The sequence below is a fragment of the Macaca fascicularis genome, chromosome 4, assembly GCF_037993035.2.
Source record: "Macaca fascicularis isolate 582-1 chromosome 4, T2T-MFA8v1.1".
Classification (NCBI taxonomy): Eukaryota; Metazoa; Chordata; class Mammalia; order Primates; family Cercopithecidae; genus Macaca; species Macaca fascicularis.
The window spans coordinates 42,366,812-42,381,105 of NC_088378.1; the positions used below are offsets into that span (position 1 = coordinate 42,366,812).

At 39.4% G+C, this 14,294-nt stretch overlaps 1 protein-coding gene across 3 annotated transcripts in view; it reads left to right on the forward strand.

Moving 5' to 3' along the window:
* ARFGEF3 (ARFGEF family member 3) overlaps positions 1-13,851 on the forward strand; it is a 189,684-nt gene extending 175,833 nt beyond the window's left edge. For all 3 annotated transcript variants that reach the window (XM_005551963.5, XM_074037117.1, XM_065543459.2), the window contains 2 exons: positions 3,339-4,560; positions 5,665-13,851. In XM_005551963.5, the coding sequence (XP_005552020.3) occupies positions 3,339-4,560; positions 5,665-5,856 (1,414 nt within the window). In that variant the 3' untranslated portion in view covers positions 5,857-13,851. The remainder of the gene's footprint in view (positions 1-3,338; positions 4,561-5,664) is intronic.
* Positions 13,852-14,294: the final 443 nt, after the last annotated feature.

The following is a 14,294-nucleotide window of genomic DNA, read 5'->3' on the forward strand; positions in this document are numbered from 1 at the left end:
ACCAAAACAGAGATGTAGACCAATGGAACAGAACAGAGCCCTCAGAAATAATACCACACATCTACAGCCATCTGATCTTTGACAAACCTCAGAAAAACAAATGGGGAAAGGATTCCCTATTTAATTAATGGTGCTGGGAAAATTGGCTAGCCATAAGTAGAAAGCTGAAACTGGATCCTTTCCTTACTCCTTATACGAAAATTAATTCAAGATGGATTAGAGACTTAAATGTTAGACCTAATACCATATAAACCCTAGAAGAAAACCTAGGTAATACCATTCAGGACATAGGCACGGGGAAGGACTTCATGTCTAAAACACCAAAAGCAACGGCAACAAAAGCCAAAATTGACAAATGAGATCTAATTAAACTAAAGATCTTCTGCACAGCAAAAGAAACTACCATCAGAGTGAACAGGCAACCTACAGAATGGGAGAAAATTTTTGCAATCTACTCATCTGACAAAGGGCTAATATCCAGAACCTACAAAGAACTCAAACAAATTTACAAGAAAAAAACAACCCCATCAAAAAGTGGGCAATGGATATGAACAGACATTTCTCAAAAGAGGACATTCATACAGCCAAAAGACACATGAAAAAATGCTCATCATCACTGGCTATCAGAGAAATGCAAATCAAAACCACAATGAGATACCATCTCACACCAGTTAGAATGGCAATCATTAAAAAGTCAGGAAACAACAGGTGCTGGAGAGGATGTGGAGAAATAGAAACACTTTTACACTGTTGGTGGGATTGTAAACTAGTTCAACCATTATGGAAAACAGTACGGCGATTCCTCCAGAATCTAGAACTAGAAATACCATATGACCCAGCCATCACATTACTGGGTATATACCCAAAGGATTATAAATCATGCTGCTATAAAGACACATGCACACATATGTTTATTGCGGCACTATTCACAATAGCAAAGACTTGGAATCAACCCAAATGTCCGTCAGTGACAGACTGGATTAAGAAAATGTGGCACATATACACCATGGAATACTATGCAGCCATAAAAAATGATGAGTTCGTGCCCTTTGTAGGGATATGGATGCAGCTGGAAACCATCATTCTCAGCAAACTGTCGCAAGAACAGAAAACCAAATACCACATGTTCTCACTCATAGGTGGGAATCGAACAATGAGATCACTTGGACATGGGAAGGGGAACATCACACACCGGGGCCTAATATGGGGAGGGGGGAGGGGGGAGGGGGGAGGGATGGCATTGGGAGTTATAACTGATGTAAATGACGAGTTGATGGGTGCAGCACAGCAACATGGCACAAGTATACATATGTAACAAACCTTCACGTTGTGCACATGTACCCTAGAACTTAAAGTATAATAATTTTTAAAAGATATATATATATTAGCATGTTTTAAGTCAACCACTTGTTATGCAAATAATTCTCAATTATCCAATCTGGAGAATGGCAGACTTCTTAAAGGTGTGCTGAGAAAAAGCTTGAAACCCTTGGGTACGCTGAATTAGAAAGTTATTTGTTGATTTTGTTTGAGATCTTTGTCTCCTATCAGCATAGATGATTAAGAACTGCATATCTATAAAATTGTTTCACTTATCTTTGTGAAACCTTAATCTCTTCAGTATTATTTCCTTCCCATTCTGTTTTCTTGTCACTGCATCCTTTAACCCAAACCTAAGGTAAAGGGGATTTGCTGTCTTTTTTTACATGCGTAGTTAGGAGCTGTATCTCTTAAAGCATCCAAAAAATGATCTCGGTGGATGAAGATATTCCACAATTCAGACATGGCTTTGCATTGGCCTCACTTTAGGTGTTGGCTGGAAAATGGCTTTTCATTTCTTAGGGAAGGTAATAAAAAACAATGTTGTGAGCGAAGGGTTTCACGCCTTCACCAGGCTGATTAAACTCACCCCTCTGGTGGTGCTTCCTGCGTCAGGGATCCAGGATCCTAGGGGAGTGGGGTTCAAATGTCAGAGCAATTTCTCAGGGGGAGCATTTCCTTCAGGCAGCCTGTGCCCAGAGCCAGCCTGCTTTCCTTCTTTGACTTGGAGACTTACTGAATGCTACTCTCACCATTTTCCCGGTTACTGGGGACAAGAAGATGAATAAGGTAGTGTCCCGTCCCTTGAGGATGTTATAGGTGTCATGGGGACAGACTTGTCTGATGACTAAAAAATTTCCCTTTTTAGTTCACATCCTTATAGTATGGACAGAAAACATTAGAACAAACTGATAGCTTTTGGACCAAGTTGGTATAAGCTTTTGGAGCCCTCTTTTTCAGAAGAACACGTGTTCGGGTTTACTGGTAGCTTAAGTAGGAGCTGAGGCTGGGGAAATGGAGAGTTGTTTAATGGGTACAAAGTTTCTGTTAGAAATGATGAAAAAGTTTTAGCAATAGATAGCAGTAATGGTTACACAACATTATGAATATACTTAATATCACTGAATTGTATACACAAAAAATTAAAATAGTAACTTTTATGTATTATTTTACCACAAAAAAGTGAACGTGATTTATTTTAAAAGGTTGCTGTTTTTGAGAGTAATGTGTTTTCCCTCAGTGAGGACTAGACAAAGGGCAAAGTTGACATTGAGATTTATGCAGGATTTGTCATTTTCTGCTGTTAGAAAAGCACTTTTCCTACTTATACAAATTTTTACATTCAAAGTCATAGTGAGACATAAAGCAAAATGTTATTAACATGATGGCTAGACCTTTGAAATTAATAACAGTTGTCATAATTTTATAATTATCCAGTTTGGGGCATTAATTGGCCATATAATGGCCTCAACTATTTTCATAAAATTCTAAGAGCAGTGAAAAGAAATGAAACTGGAAACCAAAACCACACTGAACCACACTGGTGAATTTAAAAATTTGGCAAACATAGGACAGGTTGAGCATCCCTAACCCCAACTTTTTGAGTGCCAGCGAGACACCACAAATGGAAAATTCCACACCTGACCTCATGCGATGGGTTATAGGAAAACCCAAAATGTATTCTGTGTTCCCAAGGGCAAAAAAAGCCCCCAGCCCCCTTCAACTGTGATATCTTTTCACAAATATATCTTGATGTTAACTGTTAATTTGGCATCATAACTTATATTCTATAGCTTTGGGAATTTTTTAAAGTGTCAAGAAGTCCACTAGTTGTGATTAAAATGGTTATCATGTAATACCCAAAAAGTATGCCTTTTTTCACGGAAGACATTTGAGTAGAGGTAGTTTAGTTTGTAAATTTGCATATATCATTCTGAAATGGGTAACGTCTATATTGCTTTGAAATACCTGATGTAGGGCAGAAAACCATTCATCGATCCCTCTCTTTTCACTTGAAGCGTGTCTTTCAGGGAAATTGTGGTGAGCCTGCTGTCCCATCAGGTGTTACTCCAGAACTTATATGACATCTTGTTAGAAGAGTTTGTCAAAGGCCCCTCTCCTGGAGAGGAAAAGACGATCCAAGTGCCAGAAGCCAAGCTGGCTGGCTTCCTCAGATACATCTCCATGCAGAACTTGGCAGTCATATTCGACCTGCTGCTGGACTCTTACAGGACTGCCAGGGAGTTTGACACCAGCCCCGGGCTGAAGTGCCTGCTGAAGAAAGTGTCTGGCATCGGGGGCGCCGCCAACCTCTACCGTCAGTCTGCGATGAGCTTTAACATTTATTTCCACGCCCTGGTGTGTGCTGTTCTCACCAATCAAGAAACCATCACGGCCGAGCAAGTGAAGAAGGTCCTTTTTGAGGACGACGAGAGAAGCACAGATTCTTCCCAGCAGTGTTCATCGGAGGATGAAGACATCTTTGAGGAAACCGCCCAGGTCAGCCCCCCGAGAGGCAAGGAGAAGAGACAGTGGCGGGCACGGATGCCCTTGCTCAGCGTCCAGCCTGTCAGCAACGCAGATTGGGTGTGGCTGGTCAAGAGGCTGCACAAGCTGTGCATGGAACTGTGCAACAACTACATCCAGATGCACTTGGACCTGGAGAACTGTTTGGAGGAGCCTCCCATCTTCAAGGGCGACCCATTCTTCATCCTGCCCTCCTTCCAGTCCGAGTCATCCACCCCATCCACGGGGGGCTTCTCTGGGAAAGAAACCCCTTCCGAGGACGACAGAAGCCAGTGCCGGGAGCACACGGGCGAGTCCCTGAGCCTGAAGACCGCTGGTGGGGACCTGCTGCTGCTGCCCCCCAGCCCCAAAGTAGAGAAGAAGGATCCCAGCCGGAAGAAGGAGTGGTGGGAGAATGCAGGCAACAAAATCTACACCATGGCGGCCGACAAGACCATTTCAAAGTTGATGACCGAATACAAAAAGAGGAAACAGCAGCACAACCTGGCCGCGTTCCCCAAAGAGGTCAAAGTGGAGAAGAAAGGAGAGCCACTGGGTCCCAGGGGCCAGGACTCCCCACTGCTTCAGCGTCCCCAGCACTTGATGGACCAAGGGCAAATGCGGCATTCCTTCAGCGCAGGCCCCGAGCTGCTGCGACAGGACAAGAGGCCCCGCTCAGGCTCCACCGGCAGCTCCCTTAGTGTCTCGGTGAGAGACGCAGAAGCACAGATCCAGGTACACCCCTGCGGCCAGAGGAGGTGGGCGGGAAGCTGGGTTTCCAGTACTGAATGGGCCCCCCTTGCAGAGCAGGCTCACACAGGCTAATTTATAGAAACAGGTAGGGAGTACGAACCAATTTCCCTCCAAAGTCAGAGGACTGCCCGAGCCTAAGTGCAGGATTTCCCAGTATCAGTATATCATTATGAAGCTGGAATTTTACTCTCAGGTAATTTCAGGAACTGTTTTTCTCCATTGTAATGTGTATTATTGAAAATTAGGAACTTAGCTGTATAAATAAGATGAGGCTAAAGCTTATAAAATGTAAGCTTTTTCAAGACCAGCCTGGACAACAAGGCAAAACCCATCTCTACAAAAAAAGAAATACAAAAATTAGCTGGGAAAGGTGGCACATGCCCGTAATCCCAGCTACTTGGGAGGCTGAGCCAGGAGGATTGCGTGATCCCAGGAGGTAGAGGTTGCAGTGAGCTGAGATAGTGCCACTGCACACCAGTTTGGATGCATAGGGAAACCCTGTCTTAAAAAAAGTAAGCTTTAACTGGCATCGAGTTCTTAGTGTGTCATTCAAAAATGGCACTGAAGAAATTCTGTAGTTATGAAGCATTATACAAACGAAAAAAGCAAATATTGTGTGGTTATGCCAATTAACTTTTTTCAAATTGTTTTCATCTCAACTTTTTCTAGCCCATCCTGTGCACATAAAAATTCTCAATCTTCAGGGGGGCTTAGAGTGTAATTCTATGGTGCATCAAAAAATGAGTTTGAGATGAATGGCCTATGGAGATCTCATTGTGAGAAGGCAAGGGAGGTTTTTTATTTTTGCTTTTGTTTTTTCTAATCTAAGGAGTAAGAGTTTAGTAGTTTGTGAAAGCTGAAAATAAGGCGAATCTCTGCCCATCTTTATGGATGTGAAATTATGATGTAGGCATAATAAATTAATATGCCTACAATTTATTACAGGCATATTAAATGAACAAAAACTAATTTATTGCAACTACAGCCTGAAAAAAAAAACCATTTCCACATTGGCAGGGCCGCTCTCAAGTGTTCAAATAAAACCAGGGGGGAAAGCCACTAATTTTCTTAAATCCTTTCTCTTAGGCATGGACCAACATGGTGCTAACAGTTCTCAATCAGATTCAGATTCTCCCAGACCAGACCTTTACGGCCCTCCAGCCCGCAGTGTTCCCGTGCATCAGTCAGCTGACCTGTCACGTGACTGACATCAGAGTTCGCCAGGCTGTGAGGGAGTGGCTGGGCAGGGTGGGCCGTGTCTATGACATCATTGTGTAGACATCATTGTGTAGCAGACTCCTATTCCACTCCGCCACCAAACAGCAGTAGTGAGGGTTAGAGTCTGCCTGCCTATCCAACTGTTGCGTTTTCCCCACCACCAGCCCCACTTAAACTAGTGTCTCAGAGAACAATGTTTCCTAATGTAAAAAGCCTTTCCAACCACTGATCAGCATTGGGGCCATGCTAAGGTTTGTATCTAGATGACACAAACGATATTCTGATTTTGCACATTATTATAGAAGAATCTATAATCCTTGATATGTTTCTAACTCTTGAAGTATATTTCCCAGTGCTTTTGCTTACAGCATTGTCCCCAAATGGGTCATTTTCAAGGGTTACTCATTTGAAAACACTATATTGATCTATCATCTTAAAAATAAATATAATTCCTAAGGCAATATCTGCTGGTAAATCAAGCTGATATGTAAACTCAGACATCTAGTACCAGGGATTATTAACTGGAGGAAGATTTATGATTATGGGTTTGGCTGGGAAGAAGACAACTATAAAAACATATTCTTGGGTGTCATAATCAAGAAAGAGGTGACTTCTGTTGTAAAATAATCCAGAACACTTCAAAATTATTCCTAAATAAGATTTTCAGCTATTCACCAATTTCCCCATATAAGGTACTGTTGTGCCTTGATTTCTGTATGATTTCTGTATGTCTAAAAGAAGAAAGTTCTTTCCTAGCAGGGTTTGAAGTCTGTGGCTTGTCAGCCTGTGACACAGAGTACCCAGTGAAAGTGGCTGATACATAGATCGTCGAGAGACATGAGACCGACCAGCCACCCTGGCTGTTCTCGTGGTGTTTGCTTCCGTCCCCAAGGCAAACAAGGAAAGGAAAGAAAAAATGGTGCCTTAGTCTTTTGTTGCACTTACATTTCCATGCCCCACAATTATCTGAACGTAAGGTATAACGTTTGGTTTTTAAGACAACAAAACAGTAAAACACAACTCATTTTATATCAACACACTTGGAGGAAAGGGACTCAGGAAGGGAGCAGGGAGTGTGGGCTAGGGATAGATTATGATGAAATCATTTTCAATCTTAAAATATAACACAACAATCTTGCAAAATTATGGTGTCAGTTACACAAGCGCAAGTCTCATAAAATGAAGGCAATGGAGAAAGACACTGAAATTTAGAAAATTTTGTCTATTTAAAATATTTCTCCTATCTAGCAAGTAAAGTTACCCTACGTTTGATGTCTTTTCATTCAGACCAATATTTCAGGTGGATATTTCTAAGTACTGAAAGCTTTATCTTATTATTTACAGTATTTTTACATTATCCTAATGATTGAAAACTCCTCAATCAAGCTTACTTACACACATTCTACAGAGCAGAGTTAGTTGTTAAGGCATACATTATAATTTCTCAGCTCTATTCGTAATGAATAAGTCACCCTTTAAATAAAAGACAAATTCTGCAGTCTTGAAACACGGATTTAAAAGGGTATTTGCAAACTTTGCCCTCCTTGAGAAACATGGAACTAACTTAGAGGTTAAGAGGAAGGCAGTGTTGTGACTTCTTCAGGTGATCTGAAAGAAAGACCCTTATCATTCTGTGTGCCATCTAGAGATCACCACAGAATCCATTTTTTTCCCAGTTCCACAGAACACTCTGTTTGCCTTCATTTTTCACTCACTAGACAATAATTCAAGTTTAGAAACAGGTAATCAGCTATTTGATCTTAAAAGGCAATGAATTGTTGGGATATCAGTGAACTATGTTGTATACTTTTGAATTTTTATACTTTATAAATGGAATTGAAAGTTGGATAACTGCTTTTTTTTTTTTATTTTCCAACAGAAGTAACACCACAGTTGTTTTGTTTCTTTTTATAGCTTACCTGAGGTTCAGTTCTTCTTTGTGAACCTGCAAGTACTCCACAGTTTACTGGGGGAAAAGGCCTCAGTAAAGCAGAGGCCAGAATTACAGTATTTATACATAGCAACTTTTCATAAAGTAGAAAAATTCAAAGGAAGCTGTCTCAATTTGTGAATACCAGCTGGGCGCAGTGGCTCATGCCTGTAATCCCAACACTCTGGGAGGCCGAGGTGGGCGGATCACATGCGGTCAGGAGTTTGAGACCAGCCTGGACAACATGGTGAAACCCCGTCTCTACCAAATATGCAAAAATTAGCTAGGTGTGGTAGCATGCACCTGTAATCCCAGCTACTCAGGAGGCTGAGACAGGAGAATCGCTTGAACCCAGGAGGCGGAGGTTGCAGTGAGCCGAGATTGTGCCATTGCACTCCAGCCTGGGCGACAAGAGTGAAACTCCATCTAAAAAAATGATAATTGTGAATACTGTGTCCCAAAGTATGTTAGTTATTTGGAAATCAGCATTCTCCCTGATGCTCTATTATGGGATCCAAAATTCTTGAACATAAGTTTACCCTATACTGTGTCCGAACACTGTTCTAGTTCTAGCCTGAATATGGGTCCCAAGAATAAAAGGATGAGAAGGTGTACAGAGCTCTTGACCTATAATTTAAAGAGTGTTTTGGTACCTTCCCATTGTCTTCTCTATAACCCAGTCCTGACATACTCTGCACTTGAGTTACTGGACATCCACACTGACATCAGATTTCAACCAGAAGCATCACTGAGTGACAGCAGTACTTCTCAGAGGTATTTGCAGCTTGATGCAAAGTAGTCTCTAATAAGTAGGCCTTCAGGTGATTCTTCCCAGCAGGTGGAGAAGCAAGGGAGGAGATGAAGAACACTGAGAGGGGAGTGGCACTTTCCCAGACCGCCCAGCTCAGTCTCTTGCCCTGTTCCTGTGACTCAGCTGCCCACCCCCAAACTTGTTTCACTCCCTCCCAGTCTCTGAAAGTGTCAGGTGTTTCTCTCCTCACAGTCTCTTTTGCAGCAACAGTAAGACAAAATTCAAAGCAGCCTTTTAAAGTGAAGAACAGTTATTAGCATGTATTTACAGACCTAAGCAGAATGAAAGTTTATACATTGTTTTTAGTTGCCTGTATTTATAGCCAAAACTTTATTACCCTAAAGTTGAGATCTTTCTCTTCTTTTCCTAAATTTTGGTAAAGTGTGCTTCATGAAACAAACATCTGGAAAACTCCAAGTATAAGAGACCTGGGACTGATGATGGCCCAGCCAAGTGTATGGAGGGACAGAGTTCTCTCTGTCATTAATGAGGACATCGGTTTTCACAACTGAACCTCATGCACTGTCCATAGCATCTCACCTAGCTCTTGTGTCTCCTGATCATATTTTAAAAATAGACTGCCTTTTTACACAATCTTCTCTCCTCTTATGATAATTTTCCAGCCCTTACCATAGATATAAAACTAGAACACTTTTATTATTTGGGGTCTATGTAATGACTGACCAATAAGAACCCAGACAGATACTAACATACTTAACAGCTCTCATTAAAATACTTTAAATCAGGCATGGTGGCTCATGCCTGTAATCCCAGCACTTTGGGAGGCTGAGGCAGGTAGATCTCTTGAGGTCAGGAGTTTGAGACCTGGCCAACATGGTGAAACCCTGTCTCTACTAAAAATACAAAATTAGCTGGGCATGGTGGCAGCCACCTGTAATCCCAGCTACTTGGGAGGCTGAGGCAGGAGAATTGCTTGAACCTGGGAGGTGGGGGTTGCAGTGAACCAAGATTGCACTCTAGCCTGGGTGACAAAGTGAGACTTCTTCTCAAAAAAAGTAAATAAAAATAAAAATTTTAAATCAAACATGACAAAAATGTTGATATAATTCAAAAGTTCCTTGAAATTGAAACATATTGGTACAATGATCATTAGGCTTTTCGTCCTTGTTGTTTTAAAATAGCCTTGGCTGTGAGAAGGTAATGCAGTTATGTAATAGATATCCTTGATTTTACCAGAAAGGAAAATCCATCAGTATCAGTCCCATCAAAGTAAACAGAATGAAGACCTTTGTGTAGAGCTGACAGTAATAACAAGAGGTTACAAATAGCAGGGAGGAAGAGAGTGGTGAATGTCACTGTGATTGCAAACCTTTACCTGTATTATCACACGTAGTCCTCACAACAACCTTGTGAGACAAGTATTGTGTTCCTCATTTTTTCAGATGAGAACACAGACCCAGAGAGGTTCAGAAACTTGCCCAAGATAACAAGCAAAAGGCAAAGTTGGTTGCAAAAGAGGTGTTTCTGAATTCAAAGGCCATACTCTCTCTGACAACATGCTGTAAGTCCACAGAGTAAGCACTCTAGTATGAGAAAAAGTTTCAAGGAATGAGGCCATTAAAATGAGACTATTTGACATCTCAGATCTGTCTGGGATGTTACGGAGGTTTTTAAAAATAAAGTTGAAAAAAGAAAATGAATCGTGTTTATACATTAAAAAATCATATGTAACACATTTCAAGTGTTTGAAAATAAAGCCAAAATCTAAACTTTAATCTTCAAGCAGACATTCAGTGTTACTTTAGAAAACTCACTGAATTAGGCAGAAATGATGGAATAATACTGTTCATGGCCAGCTGTTAACACAGAAGTACATGGCAGCCTGTGTCTAGAATGGCATGCACGATTTGTAAACCTTTTTCAAATATCATTTAATCAACTCAGAATAAAGTGCCCTGTAGCCAACAGTGCCTCTTTACTTGCTTCTCTGGGAAATACATGGTACTAAATTTGTAGCACAAAGTTTGGGAATATGCAAAATAATGGATAACCATTTTTCAAAATGTACATTCTCTGAAGAGGAAGCAGCTGGTTGGACAAGATTGCTTGAAGAACCAGGTGCTAAGGGCATCAAGTCGACATCCTTAGTAACCATGTGCCATAACATCTACACATTTCCACTTGTTTTACAGACAAAGAAACAGGCAGAAGGAAAATCCAGAGTCTTGCAGTAAGCAGATGACAAGACTTCAATATGCTTGGGCACCACTTAGGTGACCCCAGGGAGATTTAGTGTGGCCTTAGGAAAGCAAAAGAGCACTTTTTATTGGAAATATGAGCTTGTTACTGGGAAAGATTTGTAAACTTGGTCAAGAACTTGATTTATAATTACGCCTCCTCAAAAAAAAGTTCTCATTTAGTAGTGGAGCAATCTAGAAAACATACCTTTTTTGTTTGTTTGGAAGATCCTTTTTCTCTGGCTATATTGTAGTGTTTGCTATTTGATGTGGAAATAATAACTTAAGATTTTGGAACAGAACACCCTTTAGATTTCCAAAACACAATTCTTATTTCAGGGAAGACAGACCAAAAATATCTCCTGAGATCATCAGTTTCTTTATAAATTGTGGTACCATTCTATCATTGAAGAGAAACCACTACCACACCACGAGCACCATACAAAACCTTTTCTCTGTATCTTTGTACAATACTACAAAGGGGTACCAGGGAGGAAGAGTGGCTGACCACTTTGGTGACAAAATGGCACTCCACTGCTGGTGAATTCCATCTAATTATGGTCCTTCCACCCTTTTCAACCACCAAAAACTGTTTTTACTGTTAATTCCTATCCTGAAGGTTTAACCAGTGGTTGTCCCATATCTTTTGTCTTTAGAACAGTGGTTCTCAAACTTTAGTACACATCAGTATCACCTGGAGGGCCTGTTAAGACACAGATTGCTGGGCTCCTGCTCAGAGTTTCCAGTTAAGTAAATCAGGAAATTTGCATTTCTAACAAGTTTATAGGTGAGGCCAATACTGCTGTTTTGGGAACTATGCTTTGAGAACCACTGCCTTGAAAAAGTTTCCAACTACTACCTTTAAGATCAACCTGACTTATCAAACGCTAGAGAAAAACTGAATCTATCCTTGGGCAGACAACTTGGGATTGGATTCTATACAGCAGTCTTGCTCAATCTTCCCAGTTTCCAGTTTTATTATACCAACAATTGGTTTTTACAAGCTAGAAGACAATGAATGTATAAGTTCTATGGAACAGTGAGATCAATCTAAGCTTCTCGTCTTTGTATTTAGAAACATTGATTCTATGGATGATCATTTGTATCATGTTGACCCTTTGACTTGTATTGAAGGTGATTTTAAATTTAAGTGTGTAGTGTTTGAATTTCTTCCGTCCATATCGTTTTAATGAGATGTTTCCATGTAGGCTCCTTTACAGCCTTGGCTCCTGGCTTACAGATTTTTTAATAGTTGCTTGCTTGCCAGTTGTTTTACATCTCTCATTGGCCACCAAAATATTAGCCCTTTGAGATGAGACTACTTGTTGTACCTTCATCTTTCATTTAACTGTCTGGCATAAATTAACATTTCAATTTCATATATATCTGTGAAGAGTCTACCCAAAGGCTTCATGGAAATTTGCAAAATGAACCAATTCCCTTTTAAGCAGTAGGTGTGCCTGTTTTGACTTTTCAGTAAATATGTTGTGTTTGTGCACATACCTACATGGTGGAGACCATATTCATTATTTCATCTTCCAAATAACGGGAAAAATATAAAAATAATCAGTGTGCTTTGGGAATTCAGTGAAATCATGTTAACTCATATAGAGGGGGCCTTAGTTTATCTCTTCTTTATTTAATTAATTAGCTTTGGAAATTCTTTTACCATTAAAAAAAAGTTAAGGACCATAGGGAGAATGATTTAAGAAAAAAACAAGTAACTTAACAATCATCACCTATTTATAAACTGTATTAATTACATGTAATGCTTATTGATTCAATGAGGTTTCTCTAAAGACTTCTGCTTAATATACTGACTCATTTAAATTAATTTAGACTATTATAGGAATGGAAGGAAATGATTATATTTACTAGAATTAGTGAGATCAGAAAGCATATCAGAATGTTAATGACATCAAGGAGACAATCCACAGAGTTTTTGGCTCTGTGGATGGTAATAATTGAAGAGTTCTTTTTTTTCTTCCCATAAGTTTTGGAAAGTATTTGTGCATTTAGTTCTTTTAGTAACACTAATTTTAAAATTAAATTTCAAAAGGCAATCTCTAAGAATAACTTATTTTTGTTTTACCAACCGGTGCCAAAAAGGAGAGGAGGGAATCCGAAAGCCAATCTGTTGAACTAATATATAAAAGATTATGTTTCTTCCTAAAGTTAGGGAGACTCGGGCCCTGACACTGCCAGCCCCAGTGAGCATCCCTGGCTACCTCGGGATTATGTGCAAGCTGCTTTGTCCTGCATTTCTCTCATCTGGTTCTTATTGGGAGTGCTTCTCTCTAATAAAAATTGATTTCCCATAAAATAGGCAAAGCTGAACAAAGATGAATGCTTTTGATAAGCTGGGTTTCACTTCAGTTGAAACAATGTGATAGAATATCCAGGTGTGGCATGATGGGACAGGAGGAGGTGCCTAGAGGGAAAGGTTATTTTTGTTTCTTAGTTTGTGTTGAGGGCATGGGGGAGATAGGAATAAGATGTTTATTGCCCTAATCATGCTAAGAGACTACTATTCAAGATGCTTTTCCCGCTTTTCTAAGAGGAATAAACTTAGACAAATTACATTATAAACAGTTCCCCTACTACTATCTCTCACTCTAGATAAAGCCAGTGGGTGGTATGGGTCCTTTTATTCCTTATAGTATTATGCCAAAGAATCAACTTATTTTCATTGAAGATTATAAATAAATGAAGCTTGGTATAGCCATAATGATTTGAGTCAGTGTACCATTTTACCTATAAAATGCAAAATTCATCCTTACAACCCTATTCACCAGGAGCCTTGAAGCATTTTGTTTACTCCAAAGGCCTTGTCAAGGAAGCATAATTTTTTGTTTTGCCTTCTTATTTAGTCAGTTTGGTCACATTTACTTAAAAAAACAAACTGAAAATCACACTCCTTTATATGTTGATATAACTGTTTGATTTTATAGAATCTGTCTGTTCCTTGTTTAACAGGTCTCTGTAAGCAAGCTTGCAAGTGTATTTTGTGTACATTTTATCTGAGGTGGAAATGAAAATTCTAAAGAGAAAATATTTTAAAAGATATTGTATTATGTTGCTTGTGTTGTAGAATAAAGATTCAAATGCATTAAAAATCTGGTACATGAAACAATTGTCTTTCCTGAATAAATATATATAAATATCCTGTGTTTACAGAATTCTGTCAAAAGAATTAGGCCCCTTTTCATGGCATTTCATAAGTCTGAATGTAAAGGCCCATTTTAAATCTTATAACATGGAGATAGTCATTATTGACAATTTGGTATATGCCTAAAAAACAAATTTGTAGAAATAATGTATCATTATTTCCTTTTTTAAGAAAAGGGCTTATTCTATGGTATCTTTTACTCATAAGAACTTATATCAAATTCCTACTGTCAGTAGATACTGATGTAGATCATTCATTTAAAAAATTAAAGTATTACCTTTTGTTCATAAACAACCAAAAATCCCTCAATTAATAAGAATATTCGTATTTAAAAGTAATATTTAAAAATACAGCCACTTTTAACTTCCTGATCTTACTAGATTATAGTTT